Below are 14,131 nucleotides of genomic sequence, written 5' to 3'. Positions count from 1 at the left end.
TCCTTACATATTGCCTCTTGCCACCCTACACACCAGAGTGCCCCAATTTACGACCCCTCCCTATCTCTGGAAAAGTCTCTCAGGGCCAACCACCCATCTACCTAGAGTCAGGTATAAACTATTGCACAGAGGCTCTAAATGCCAGGGTCTTGGTGTTCCCAAGAAGACTCACTTCATACCATGAGATGCAAGCCCACAGGCCCAAGTTAGCTGGTAATTCCTACCGTGGTGAGGCAGGTTGACCACAGGCCTGCTGGGCTGCCCAGGGCCTCACCAGCCAGGAAGCCAGGTGCCTGCCAAGGGCACTCAGCATCTGTAGTCAACGAGTTCTCTTGGGGGGACGGGACGCCTGGGTGGCTCAGTCAAGCATCTGACTCTTGGTTTTGGCTCAGGTCATGATCTCATGGTTTCCTGGGTTTGAGCCCCGCGTCAGGCTCTGCACTGACAGTGTGGAGCCTGCTTGGGATTCTCTGTCTCCCTCTCTCTCTGCCCCACTTGCACTCACACACTGTCTCTGTCTCTCCAGACACATAAATACATAAACTTTTAAAAAAGTTCTCTTGGGGAACTCTGAGGAGGGCGGGGGTGAGGGGGCAGTCAGTGGATAGCAACATCCGTATCTACTTTTCAGGCAATCTACAGCAGATGGTAGGGTGACCAGCTTCCCAAGAAGGTAAAATATTGCTCTCCTCCCTATTCAAGGAGAAAAAAGAAACTGAAATGATTGATTCCTCAACAAGATAGGAATTGGCCCCATGCTCGGGAAACTGAAGCTAAGAAGAAGATAGGTGAGAACACCAGTGTATTCTTAGGGTTCTGGGTTCCCTCGCCACAGTTCCTGGAATTCTGCCAACTTTGACTTGAAGAGAAAAACACCACCAGGCTATCAAAGGAGCAGGAAAGACAAAAAGGGCTTCACATGATGAAAAGGGAGGTTGTCTGTCTTCTCTTAACCATTCCTACTGGCAAAGGCTCAGCTTCCGGCCAAGTCCTGGCCAAAACCAGCTCATGAACCCCATCTGCCACCTGCTGGCAAAACTAGGATCTGCAGGTGCAATTTTTCTCTGAGAATTAGTTGGCAACATTCAGTAGGTCTGCCCTCCCATTTCCGTTGAGCCAGCACTCCTCATTGTGTCTATAAAACACAGGGACTTCTGCCTGTAAAGTAGGCCAAGCACCAAGGCTGTGAGGGGCTTTAGCCTCTAGTACCCTGTCCCTGTCCACTTAGGTTCTCCCCAAATGAGTTACATTTACAGAACCTATTCTCAAATGTGGATTCAAATTGTACCTGTTATTGTAATGACATCATTTAATATTAAGCAAACCAATAAATTACGAATGCGAAAAGATAGAACATTAATGTTTTGAAAACCTTTGATTTTTTAAATGATTTAGAATAAAGGCAAGTTGCTAACAAAACGGTTAAATTATGGATAAATCAACCAGGCAATAGTGGAAAATCAGCAAAATTCTAGGATTCTGCTCTCAGAATGCTTCAGAAGTGTTATAAATTTGTGTCTGACTTTAAAGTAAAAAGCGGAAATTCTAAGTCTCATATTAAAAAACAAAAAAGGAATTGGCTTAATAAAGACTGACAAGTGTCCTTTTTAAAAGAATAGAGTTTTTAGGGTGAGAGAGAGAGAGGCATTCCTTGTTTTACCTGGGTGTTGAAAGACAGACTGGGCACCACTCCCACTACGTACGTACTCCACACTGTAAAAGGGCTTCGGATGGAGTCCACGTATCCATGTTCCCAGGCCTGGGTGCAAAAAAATGAAGTCAGTAACAATAACATGTCTCGCTGACTCCCCCTCCTTTAGATGCAGGGCCCCAGCCTCCTGGCGAGTTCTCCCTATATCCTACATGTCAGGAAGGGACAGTTTGTCATGTATACGAGCTCATAGCTGAGTTGATAGGACAGTGCTGCTGCATCTCATGCCCATGCATTTGCCAAACGCCACCACCTTTGTCAGAAATCGCCACCCTTCCTACCAGCCACGTTGCTACTACTTCCGTGCTCCCCAAGCCCTGTGACAGGTGGACCAGTGAGGTGCCAGGATTGTGTTGTGGTTGGTAAGACAGGAGAGAGTCGGCCACAGAAAGCTTGTTGGCACAAAGAGCTTGGGCCCGTGCCGCCGGAGGACCTCGGGGAAGTGAAGCTCTGCGGGTCTGTGCTCCCTCGTGCCCACAATGAGGGCGACCTCAGAGCCCTTGCTGTGTCGGCAGGTCTAAGAGCCTCACATGTCATTAGGGGACCTTACTCTCTGCACTTTACAGTCGAGGACTTAGGAAGCACAGAGTACTTGTTCAGGACCTGGCCCACGACCGTACACGAGTCAGGGAAGGAGTCAGGCTTCTGTCCCAGGGAGTCTTAATTAAGGGCCTGTATTCTTAATGAGTCGTCCAAGTTCAAAAGATACTGGCTTGATAGCTTTATAACATCCCCCAATCATGTTTTGATGAGGTTTGTGCACAGGATGCAAAATGAATGCTGGAAGAGACCTCTAAATCCAGTGGAGGGCCGAGGTGAGGGAAGGCACTTCCTGTTTTGTATGCTGATGTGTATGCTTTTGCTAGAGCAAAAGGGGTGTATGTGAAACAGAGCGGGGGTGTGGGGGTGCTGTGGGGAGGATGGAGGGCTAGAGAAGGTGGCGAGGATCTGGTCATGGAGGGTGGGATATGAGGTTAGCCTTTACGCTTTAGGAGAGGACTGCCCCACAGTATATTATGTCCACTGTAGAGATCCACAGGCATTTCATTCGCGTGGGCCTAGAGGGAACAAAACCTAGGTCATGGCTTTCATAGATTTTCTAGTGGGGCAAGGAAGACCGTAAAGAAAGGTTAGGTCCCAAAAGACAGTAGGTCCCAAATGGAGTCACTTATACTAATCCACGTATCACTGAACCAAGACTTACTTACAGTTTGGATTCTCCCAGAGATGGAATCTTAAGTCAGTCCATCGGTAATCACCTGGTCAGTACTAGGTAGGTCATCTGCCTGATAGACTCCAGCCATCCTCTGCAGGAAAGTTAAGTTTACAATAACCAACCTGCTCTTAGTATAGAGCAGTATACTAGTATACTAGTATAATTTCCTAGTATAATTTCCTGCTCCCTTCTGCTTATAAAAATTTTTCATTTTGTACAGCTCCTCAGAGCTCCTATCTGTCTGCTAGATTTAGGATATTGCCCAATTCATGAATCACTGAATAAAGCCATTAAGATTTAAATTTACTCAGGTGAATTGTGTGTGTGTGTGTGTGCGTGTGTGTGTGTGTTAAACAGAAGCACACATAAACAAGATATTCAGGTTGTAATAAGTGCTCTGAAAAAGGTGATCCCAGGGGCCTGTTTTAGACAAGTTGGTCAGGAAGTCCTCTCTGAGGAGGTAAATTTGAACTAAAGACTGAAGGATGGACAGGGCAGCCATGCAACCAGAGAGCTGCAGGCAGAAGGAAAGAGCTCTAGACGTTTGCACGAGTGCCAATGCCACTGTTGGCATGGTGGGTGCCAGGGTAAGAGCCAGGCAAGGCCAGACACTGTAGGACCCGGTCACCCAAGGTAAAGGTACTTTAAGGGATATAGAAAAGCATTTGAGGGCTTTAAATCAATGGACATGGATCGGCTTGTATTTCAGCAAGGTTCTTGTGGCCACTGGTGGAGGGTGGATAAATTTGGTGACAGTGATGGGGAGTGGCTGCAGGGAAGCTAGTGCAGGAACTGTGCTCCAGACCAAGTGTAGTAGAGTGACAGGCCAAAAACTAGACAGGAATGATCTGGAGACTGAATGAGAAGGGAAGGGAAGAAAAACATCACGCCCAGGCCAATCTTTACAGAAGTCCTGATGTGAATGGGAGCAGAGAAATAAATAGGGCTGCAAGGTGGAAGGTGGTAAGAGAGAGCTTTTTTTAAACATGGAAATTACTAGAGCATGTTTGTATGCTGCTAAGAATGGTTCAGTAGAGGGGGAGAGGCTGGTAATGAAATGAGGGCAGTAACGAGGAGAGAAGTCCGGAAAAAGATGAAAGGCAGTGGAAGGGTTGGCTTCCAAGAAGTTAGGGAGACAGAGCACACCGACAGTTGTGGATAGGTTTGTGGAAATGCATACTGAGGTCTATAAGCAAGTCCTGAAAAATGATGAATATGCTCACAGTTAAGGAGCAGCCCCCTAACTTACTAGAACACAAAAGCCTGTGTGCACATAAAACGTTGCAGGCAGTAGAACACCATGTTTAGGAAGGGTGGGGGCATGACAGTCACTTTGTACCATCTGCCCTTCCTCCACTTCCTCATCCCTTTCTGTCTTCCCTGAGCAGTGCCGTGGTATCTTTCTGGTTCCCTTCTCTCACAGTAACCACCTGGGGCTTGGCATGCCTCATTCCTGACGCACTCTGCACCCCATCCGTCACTGCTCTCGGTGGAGAGTTGGGTATTTATTTCAGTCTCTAAGGCAGCTGATCACAGATGGAGGGGGGCAGGTCAGAACCGTCTTGGGAAGCTTCTAAGAAAACTATCTCCCTCATGGTTCTAATTCTGTATGAGAATCACCTTCTCCCTCTAACCTCTTCTGAGGAAACAGAGCCGCAGAGAGTTGAGGCAACTTGCTGTAGGTGAGGCAACTAATGTGAAGCCAGGATTCTACTTTAGACATCTGGTATCAGAGCCCATGCTCACATTACTAATCCCGTAGTGCTGTACAGTTTCCTTAGGACACAGTTGGAAGGCCATGAATATTGCACTTCAGAGGACAGAAAGGGTATAGATGATGGGTCCTAGTCATTAGCTTATCCAGCCCAACATTTATCAAATGCCTACCTCCCAGGCACGAACTAGGCAGGTGTAAGACACTTTCTTCTATCCAAGCGTTCCAGAGTGAAGCATCTAGAAGAGAAGACTCACAGAACAACGTGAAGAGGCACACACCATGCTGCTGTCTTACCTCCGTGGAACACAGTGAGCAGATGATGGGAGTTAGTGAGTACGCTCTGGGTTTGTGAAAGGAAAAGTCATCGCAGTGAAGGCTCATCAGAGAAGTGTTTGAGCTGGATCTTAAGCAATGAGGATTTAACACAGGCAAACGCAGGAGTAAGCAACCAAAGCATGTGCACAAAGATGTAAGGTATATGCCAGGGAGGAGGTTCATTTGGAATGAATGGTGAGAATGTTGTATGAAATAGAACCAAAATGTTTTAACTGTTCAAATTCTTTTTTTTTTTTTTTCAACTTTTATTTATTTTTTTTGGTACAGAGAGAGACAGAGCATGAACGGGGGAGGGGCAGAGAGAGAGGGAGACACAGAATCGGAAACAGGCTCCAGGCTCTGGGCCATCAGCCCAGAGCCCGACGCGGGGCTCGAACTCACAGACCGCAAGATCGTGACCTGGCTGAAGTCGGACACTTTACCGACTGCGCCACCCAGGCGCCCCTCAAATTCTTAAAAAAAAAAAAAAAAAAAATCAAATCTTGAGTTTGAGGCATTTCTCTCCAGTGGGGAATTATTCTTACCAACCAGAGTGGGACTATTCAGGCTGGAAAAAATGACTTGAAGGTCAGAGGGTACAGAAGTTCTAAGATGGGAGACCATGCAGAATTCCTCCTTTGCTCTTTAACATTTCTCCACGTCACACCATTTCTATTCCTTTCCAACGTTAAAGTCTGCAATTACATTTGCTTGCAGACTATTTTTATAAAACTACACTAAATAGTTCATAAGAAAACATGCCATCATCATGGCAGCCCGATAAGAAACTATCTCCCATGCTCACGTAATATAGCGCAAGGCTCGGCAAAATTAAGACCTGTCCAAGATTACCCAAACTCTCCATCTTGAGGTCAGGCTAACCTGGATCCATAGGATTCAATAGATCCCACCCTCTCCAGGACCCTGTCAAGGCACACGTGCTTTTAGTTTCTCCCTTTTAATCTGTGCTGACCCCTCAGTCTACTTTTTTTTTCTCGACAGTCAGGATTTTTTTATTTCCTGCCAACTTTTCCAAAGCACTCTTTGCTGCTTCACCACTCACTCAATCCTTACTAATCAGAACTATGCTCCCACACCTGTCCAGGGAACACTAAGTCTTACATGTTACACCCAACAAGAATCCCCTTTTTCTTCTGTCCACAAAATGACACTAATGGAATTGGTGTAAGAGCCATGCAAGCAGGTGACACAGACCTCACAATGGAAGAGACTGGAGGGGTGACCGGCAGTAAGGGAGAAATTATTCCTTTCCTCCCTCGCTGAAACATTTAAGTGGCAAGCTGACGCCATACCTAACGTGTGTTCTGTCCCGGACTCTTCAAACTGTGATGTACAAACTGGAAAATACCTTGGACGTGTTTTCCCTGCACACCACGTGCTGTGCTGCCCAATCACTAGGGCTCAGCCCCAAATGCTAATCTCAGCTATTTCGTGTAGTTAATGGCAACCTGAGTCTTCTCTCTTCCATTCTCATTGTGCAAATAATGACCTCAGCTCTCAGCTGTGTATCTTTGGCTTCCCAGTCACCAATCTCCACACCTCTAGTCTAACCAGCTTGCTCCCACTACCATTGTCCCTCCTAAAACCAAGGTCTGGTCACATTACTCTTTCTCACAGACTGTAAGTTCCTACTGCCTTTAAAATGAAGACAATTCCTCCAAATCTTTCAGTTCTGATCCCCAGCTTTTCAGACTTCTCTCATTATATTCTCTCCACACCCACTCTCATGTCAGGCCATTCCACATTCCTTGCCCATGCACACACTTTTAAGCCTCCTTGCTTTTCCCTTACCCGAGAATACCATTCCTTATACCAAGGCTCAAAAAATGCCTCTTCTGCAAACCCATTTCCTGACCAATCCCTCCATGTCCCTTCAGCATGGTTCTTGCCCCTCTACACAACAGTATTTCAATCAGGTTGACCAGACCGTCATCCCATTTGTTATCTTTCCTTACCCCCAGCTTTCAACATAGGATCGTAGACATATATGCATTCGCGAACTGATTATATGTTAGAAGTCTAAAATTAAAAAAGCATATTTGATGTGTTTCAGTTTCAAATGAAGTCCAAAGACATATCAGTGTGTAAGCTGCAAAAGCTAAAAAAAAATTTAAACCACAAAACTAGTACAAATCAATGTTCATTTACATGAAGTCAATCGACCTTCTAAGGTACAATACTAAAATAGACATGGTATCTAGACTAATAAGGGCGAACTACCCCCTTTCATTTGGTGTCACCAGGGTATTACAACTGGGTGGAAATTATATGGACTCAAAACTTTGATGTCTGCTTTTGCCACCCAGTCTCTCACTGGAGATCTCTCTAACAACCATGACAAAGCAGAGCGCATGCACCAGGCCAGCGACCCCGTAGGCCGATGGAGCTGCAGTGATCAGGTAAAGACCGACCCAGTCTTGTCCTTTCCTCAGAGCAGGGAAGTCTGAGTGCAGGTGAATGGGGAAAGCATGGAGAAGATGGTTTTCTGGAGTAAGAGTTGAGCAAGAGAGGGAGTGACCTCATACAGAGGCTGGACGTATACAGTGGGCGACCCTGATACCCAGGTAGCGGCCTGCCCAGTTCGGCAAAGAGAAGAGAAGCATGGCAAAGTTGAAAACACACTCAAAACCGAAATCCCCAGTTTGTTTTGAAATAGATCCTTTTAAAATTACACTTGTTTCTGCCAAGTGGCCACGATGGCTGCTTTCTTACATGGCTACTGAGAACTAGGTTAAGGGCACTGAAGAAAATTCCTTTTAGATACAGTTCTCCAGAGATTTCAAATACAAGCAAAGCAAGACTAGATAAACGAGAAAAGCAGAGTGGTACTTTAGGCTCTTCACAATCTGTATAAATCCAAATCTAAGAAAGCTGCCCTAGTTCTACTACCCCTTTGATACCAATCCACAGGAAATCTTAAAATTGCCCATAAAAACTTTTTTAGCACAAATTGATATTTCGTTTTCAATGAAAAAACTCTTAATTTCATATTTTTCATACCACTTTTTTCTTTTTTATTTAAAATATTATAACCAATTAACATACTAGGTAACAATGTTTACATTCCAGTGGTGCATGTTTAATGACTAGGGCATGAATGATTAAAAACCACAATAATTATCTCAGCATTCCCTACAAAGTGCCCCATTTTGTTTTGTCTAGAGGAGAGGAGAGGGAATGGAACACAGGGAAGGAACAGGTATGAAGAAGGAATGGCATCATATAGGGATAAAAGCAAATGTCAATTATCATATGTAGGTTTTCAGGTTTTAAACCTGTTGAACAGGATAAACTGTAATGAGAAAATAGATGTCACAGTCCAAGTAGACAGCTAGTTCAGTTTAACTTCATCATTCAGCTAAAAGATTAAGAGCTTCTCAAAAATATACCAAATATCGGGCCTACAAAAGTAATTTATTTCTTCGCAAAATTTACTAAGATTTATTCCTTTTGTAAAATGTAAAGAATGGACTGATATCACGAGCAGGTTTCTACTTATAAAAACAGACAGTAATAATGTCCAACGAACACATCTAACACAATTTTCCAAGATACACAGTGAAGATTTTACGCATGAGTCTCTCTTACTGATGCAAGGTATATATTTTACATACTTACTGGTATTGTGTCAACATTGGCTATAAAGTATTTAACACACATTTATAATTCACACTCAGTAAAGAGCTTACAGTAAGGGCAATAGCTTACTTGGGAAAGCATAGAAAATTAGTGTGAGGTAGTTCAATAAAAACCTAGTTTAATTTGTAAATTATTGTGAGAATAGAACATTGTGCAAAACTAATCCACAGATAAGATTTCTCAAAAGTCTCAGTAACGAAGAGAATCTAAACTAGAAATGGCCAGAAATTGTTACTCTTACTAGACTCTCCTTAAGAGCACTTAACTAAGAGCAGTTAGTTTGAAATTAATTCGGATTTTTGTTTTCCTTGCAAGTTTTCTAATCGTACCCCAAACTATACATTTCTGCTTCAATGCCCTTTACCTCTTCATCTTTCTTGCTATTAAGGAAAAAGTAGTTTCCTCTGATTCAGGAAAAACCTAAGAGAGATCATAGAAACACAATGTACGCTAACACGTAAAGGATATGGAGGCAACATTTAAGAGGGCTGCTAATGACAGAACAGTGGTGTTTGGTTTTTCTACTGGTAAGAGAAGTTTACTGGGGTCATGGGGCTTCATGCATTCACTCTACAGCTAATGTGTGACTAATGAACAACACTCACAAACAAACTACAACAGTATTTTTGAAAATAGACTATGTCTTTACCTCAAAGTGTGGTGCAGGCTTGTGCCTAGGCAACACTGAGTAGTTAAGTCTTCATATGTGTAGCACATACTGGCCGACAGCGTAAACCAAGTCTTATCTGTAACCCTGAAACAGCTTCACGTGCCCTCTTCTGATTTCACTATCAGACACTTACGTCCTCTTCACCTTCATCTTTTTAGACAAGACAGCAGGGTTAACAAGGAACAGAATAATGAAAAGTACAGGCAAGTCTGCTGCTTTGCATACCACCAAGCTTCTCTGTACCGTGAAGGGGGTTGTGTGGTGGCCTCCTCATTTAAAAGCTGGCATTTCTCTTAGTACGTGTGGGGTGAAGCACTGTGCCTTTACCGACCTCGAAGGGCGCATACCAGGAACACCAGCAGCTGAGGGTGTGTGACAAAATGAGAACTGTTCGGCAAGCAGCGTCAAAGAGTTGAGATGCTCTATTCACGTCTATTGTAACGAAGCAATCCCAACAACACAATCATTTTACAAATGGTCAGTATACATCAGAGAGTAACAGAGTAGTAAATCAGGAAGAACTATGAGAAAAGAATTAGTGTCTCTTTCCTGTAAAGGTGAATAATAAAATAATATAAATGTGAACAATAAATCTTAGTCAAAATAATTTTTTGATGGTAAGATGATGGATATATTAAATATATATGAAGTTGAAAAACCAAAGCTCTAAGAGAAGCAAGGTGGCTTTATGGAAGTACTGCTGGACAGAAATCTTACTTGTAATTTCTCTTAAAACACACACAAATGTTTAAGATGTCTTAAACGTTCAAAAAAGCTGTAAAACAAAAACAATCAGTACTTCTTTAACTTCACAGATTTAAGGGATGAGGGAAAGTTGTATTTAGATATTGCATTTAAAAAACGTAGGGCACACAACATTTAACAAGCAAACTTTGTTTTCAGGATATAGTTTGCCAAGTATTTTAGTCTACATTAATGAATAAGGATTCCTTTTCTCTGAATCAACTGAAACATGCTGGCTGGCAAGGGGGAGCTGGCATTTACAACAGATGATACAGGAAGAACACCTGGTTTTCCTTGCTTAATCAAAATCTGTATCAACAGAGATGGCTTATTAGCAATCAAACATAAAATATGGGGAACTTCTGAAAGCATGTCAGTTGTTAAAGTGCAATAGTGAAATAATCTATCCTAGGGAAAATAAAGCTAATTAACTGTCAAACTAATATAAACTAAGAACACACTCATGCTCAAATTTCTGCTAACATCGTAAATCCAATCCTGTTTCTGCCACTCTAGAGGTGTTACAGTCTCAAAACTCTAATTTGCTTAACAAAATTAATGCACCATGTTGTAGGAGTAGAAAAGGGACTGATAAAAAGGCTGACAACCTCCAGAGGCTAGATATCATGACATAAAACCATCAAAAACAAACTTGCTATTTCAAAGCATATTAAAAAGGCTAACGTATTTTAATCCTGAATATTGCACATTAACAATAACCTAAAATAAGTAACTCAAAAGGAATCTTGCACTAAATACACGAATCACAGGCCAAGCGAACTTTCAGACACTGCATGTTGAGATGCACCAGTTCTTGCTCTTACTGGTCAGTAATTCCCATGGGCTTCCTGCCTAGAACCTTGTCACTGATTTACGTATGCATTTCCCAGTTCATGATATAAAATCCGTCTTGTTCCAAAAATAACAAAAGGTGCCTGGGGCCGTACAGACGATGTATTTCAGAGAAAATGAGACTTCAATGACATTTACTTACGAAAAATTCAGTTGTGGAGAAATAATTCCGCAGATAGAAAATGTAAACAGTTAACATACACCTGTCAGGAGCAGCACCATTCTTACCCTACTCAACATCCACATTGCATGTTTTATTGAAAATCAGGTATAAAAAAAACAGACTCAGACTGAATAACCACCACTTATGCCTGCTCTGCTCAATGTGAAGAAACAGTCCTTAGAAAATGATATCCTATATATGGCTGTGTGCTACTATTTTCAGATGAACGGTATATTGCTCATTTGATACATCACCTACAGAAATTGAAGTAGGCTTCGGAACCTCCTGACAGCTAGTATAAATAGGATTATGCTACAGGTAGAATCAAATGGCCAGAAACGCCTTGAGAACTGGTGCTCAACTGACTGATATCATGCTAGGAAACCAGAAAGGTCCCAGGTCCAAGGGCCTGAGGCTGCAGGAAAGGGTAAGACCAGACTCTAGACCACAGTTGGGACCTACAGCCTGAGTAGATTAACTCAGTGTATACAAAAACAGGCTCATAGCTAGTAGAAGTGAACCATCTGTTTATTTGCATTGAAATGTATTATTCATGAAGTATCCTCTTGACTTTATGTGATCATAATCTTTGAGCATGCCACAAATTTGCAGAAAATACCATATTCTTTTTACTTGGCTTCTGTTGTGTGGGGTGGGGGGGGGGGGGGGGGCGGGGAATAGGAGGGTGGTGGTAGACGCCCAGCATCTTCAAAGACATGCTCTGAGTTATTCTGTCATTTAGATGATGGGGCTTTTGCCAAAAAACAATGTAGGATGTAGGATTACCTACCAATTGTTGAAATTAAATTAAGATTGGCAAGTAGCAAATATTGGAGGTTTTTTAACACGTTCATCATTTACAGTAGTTATTCCTGAATACAACTGGCTACAGGTTATTTTCCCTCACTCCTCTGGGGTTATTTCATTGATAAGCACATAACCCTGAAGGATAGCATCATGAACAAAACATTTGAAATAAAATTCTAATAAAAAAAACCTATAAAAATCTTAAATAATTCATGATATAGGCAAGTCACCACATAATAGTTGCTTTGATAAACAAAATCTTACAAATTCAGTAAAAAAAAAAAATCAGCAGCATAAGATAAAGCAAATATGCAAAAATTTTAAACCATGATAAAATAATTAGGTTTACATTATACAGTTAATTACAGCAAAAATACAATAGTTTTGTTGCTGTTTTAAAACACAACTTAAGTTTTAAATTACATCACTTGAAATTAAAAAAAATAAACTACTTTACTACAAAATGAATTCTACATTTTTGAAAAATCACTCAAAAATAAGACCACTGAATTGTTTTCAAAGTAGTTCTATCAATGACTAAACGATTCCCCATCCCCCCACCCCCCTGCCAAGGCCCAAGTAGTCATCTACAACAGCCCAGAGGTCCAGCTGATGCTTCCAGACTGCTATCTGTATCTGAGGCCAAAGTCGGATCTGTTGACATTGAAGACACATCATTGACAGACGATGATGACGATGGATGCTGAGAGCCATTGATCACTGCTGCACCTGTGCTATGAGAAACAAAACAGCAAATCAGTTGCAGACAGAGTTGCACACTGAGCTACCTGTACTGTACTGGCTACCTCTAGTAATCAATCATTTTTTTTCTCTTGGCTTTAAAAGGTTTAAAAGTTGTGTGTGTGATAATACATGCAATACTGTCGGTACTGCATTTTTTTGGACAGAGGATCCAAAGGGATACGTAACTCAAAAAGTTAAAAACCACTGCCCTAATAAAAATGGCTTATGTTATCTTCTCACCGTAAACTCCAAGCAGTATTCTGGCACATCTTGTTTTAAAGAAAAAGCCAAGACAAAGACTAAAATCATTCTAAATGGAAGGGTCCTTAGTTCAACTGTCCCAGTTTAGGTTATAGGACTTGCCAGGGTCACTCAAGAACCCTATTTGGGTAAACTCAAGTTCTTGTTATTTTTACTCTAAAAAATACTTCATAAATGCTAGCATGGATTTATTAAACAGATAAAGTAGGGGAAGACTGTTTCCTTTACTGAAAGTATAGGTAACAAGCATTTCTTGGATTTTAAAAAGGAACAGGAATACATAACCAATAGTGAAATCCTTTCAAGGGGGCTGGGTTAGGAAAGGGGAAGGAATGTCACTTGGGGGGTGGGAAATATGTTAACGGTGATTCACATTCTTAGGTAAGTACTTCTGAACTATGGGATTACTAAATAAGGGCCATTCCAAACTTGAGCCTATTAAATAATGCAAGTTATACAAAAGTTCTTAAGAACTCATTTATGGAATAAAAGCAGTGGTTTCCAAATTGAGCAGTAAGAATTTCTAGGGCTGAGTTTTCAGGCACTCAAAGGATGCTAAAACAAAGCAGGTCGAAAACCACTACTCCAGAACCCAGCATCTCAGTGCTTGAAATCATCCTACCATTCTAATGAGGAACCATAAAACACTTTAGAATACAAAGGGTCCTCTGAGAGCTTGTCTTCAAATCTAACAAGGAAATAGCCAGGGGAGTGGGGATAGGCAAATCTTTAGGGTGCTGGGCTGGACGAGTTCATTAGGTTTCTAGCCAGAGTGAACCGAAGACATTATATTTTAAATTCAATCCATAGGACACTACAGAATGCACCTGTTCTGACTGAAGAGTACACAATACCACAGCTAGCTTCAAAGACTTGTACCGAAATATTCAAATCATAAAAGGGTTCCACCAAATATACATTTTATGCCTCTATTTTGTAACCCAAACTTCATTTTATCCAAACTGCTTAATTTGATAAAAATTAACTTTTATTTTCTAATTAAAAGAAATTTTTTAAGTAATCTCTACACCCAACGTGGAGCTTAAATCTACAACCCTGAGATCAAGAATCGTTATGTTCTACCAACTGAGCCAGCCAGGTGCCCCCAAAATTAACTTTTAAATGCATTAAATAGTTAACTTTCTTTTCAGTGTTGTTTTTTTTTTTTAATTTTTTAATGTTTGTTTTATTTTTGAGAGACAGAGAGCACAAGCAGGGGAGGGGCAGAGAGACAGGGAGACACAGAATCTGAAGCAGACTCCAGGTTCTGA

General features: G+C 41.8%; 1 protein-coding gene and 1 long non-coding RNA gene across 9 annotated transcripts in view; both read right to left on the bottom strand.

Moving 5' to 3' along the window:
- Nucleotides 1-500: 500 nt before the first annotated feature.
- LOC123576736 lies at nucleotides 501-5,200 on the bottom strand. Its single transcript, XR_006701558.1, has 3 exons — nucleotides 4,815-5,200; nucleotides 2,920-3,018; nucleotides 501-1,759 (listed from the first exon to the last, which is right to left on the bottom strand). It is a non-coding gene; the product is annotated as an uncharacterized LOC123576736 (long non-coding RNA).
- A 5,802-nt stretch (nucleotides 5,201-11,002) lies between these two features.
- MAPK8 (mitogen-activated protein kinase 8) overlaps nucleotides 11,003-14,131 on the bottom strand; it is a 100,179-nt gene continuing 97,050 nt past the window's right edge. For 4 of the 8 annotated variants that reach the window (XM_045437984.1, XM_045437986.1, XM_045437985.1 and 1 more), the window contains one exon: nucleotides 11,003-12,584. In XM_045437984.1, coding sequence (XP_045293940.1) covers nucleotides 12,439-12,584 — 146 coding nt within the window. In that variant the 3' untranslated portion in view covers nucleotides 11,003-12,438. Of the gene's footprint in view, nucleotides 12,590-14,131 lie in introns of all 8 variants that reach the window. The other 4 variants (XM_045437989.1, XM_045437991.1, XM_045437990.1 and 1 more) reach the window with 1 other exon arrangement.

This window comes from Leopardus geoffroyi, chromosome D2 (assembly GCF_018350155.1).
Source record: "Leopardus geoffroyi isolate Oge1 chromosome D2, O.geoffroyi_Oge1_pat1.0, whole genome shotgun sequence".
In the NCBI taxonomy this organism is placed as follows: Eukaryota; Metazoa; Chordata; class Mammalia; order Carnivora; family Felidae; genus Leopardus; species Leopardus geoffroyi.
This window is presented reverse-complemented; position numbering and strand designations above follow the sequence as displayed.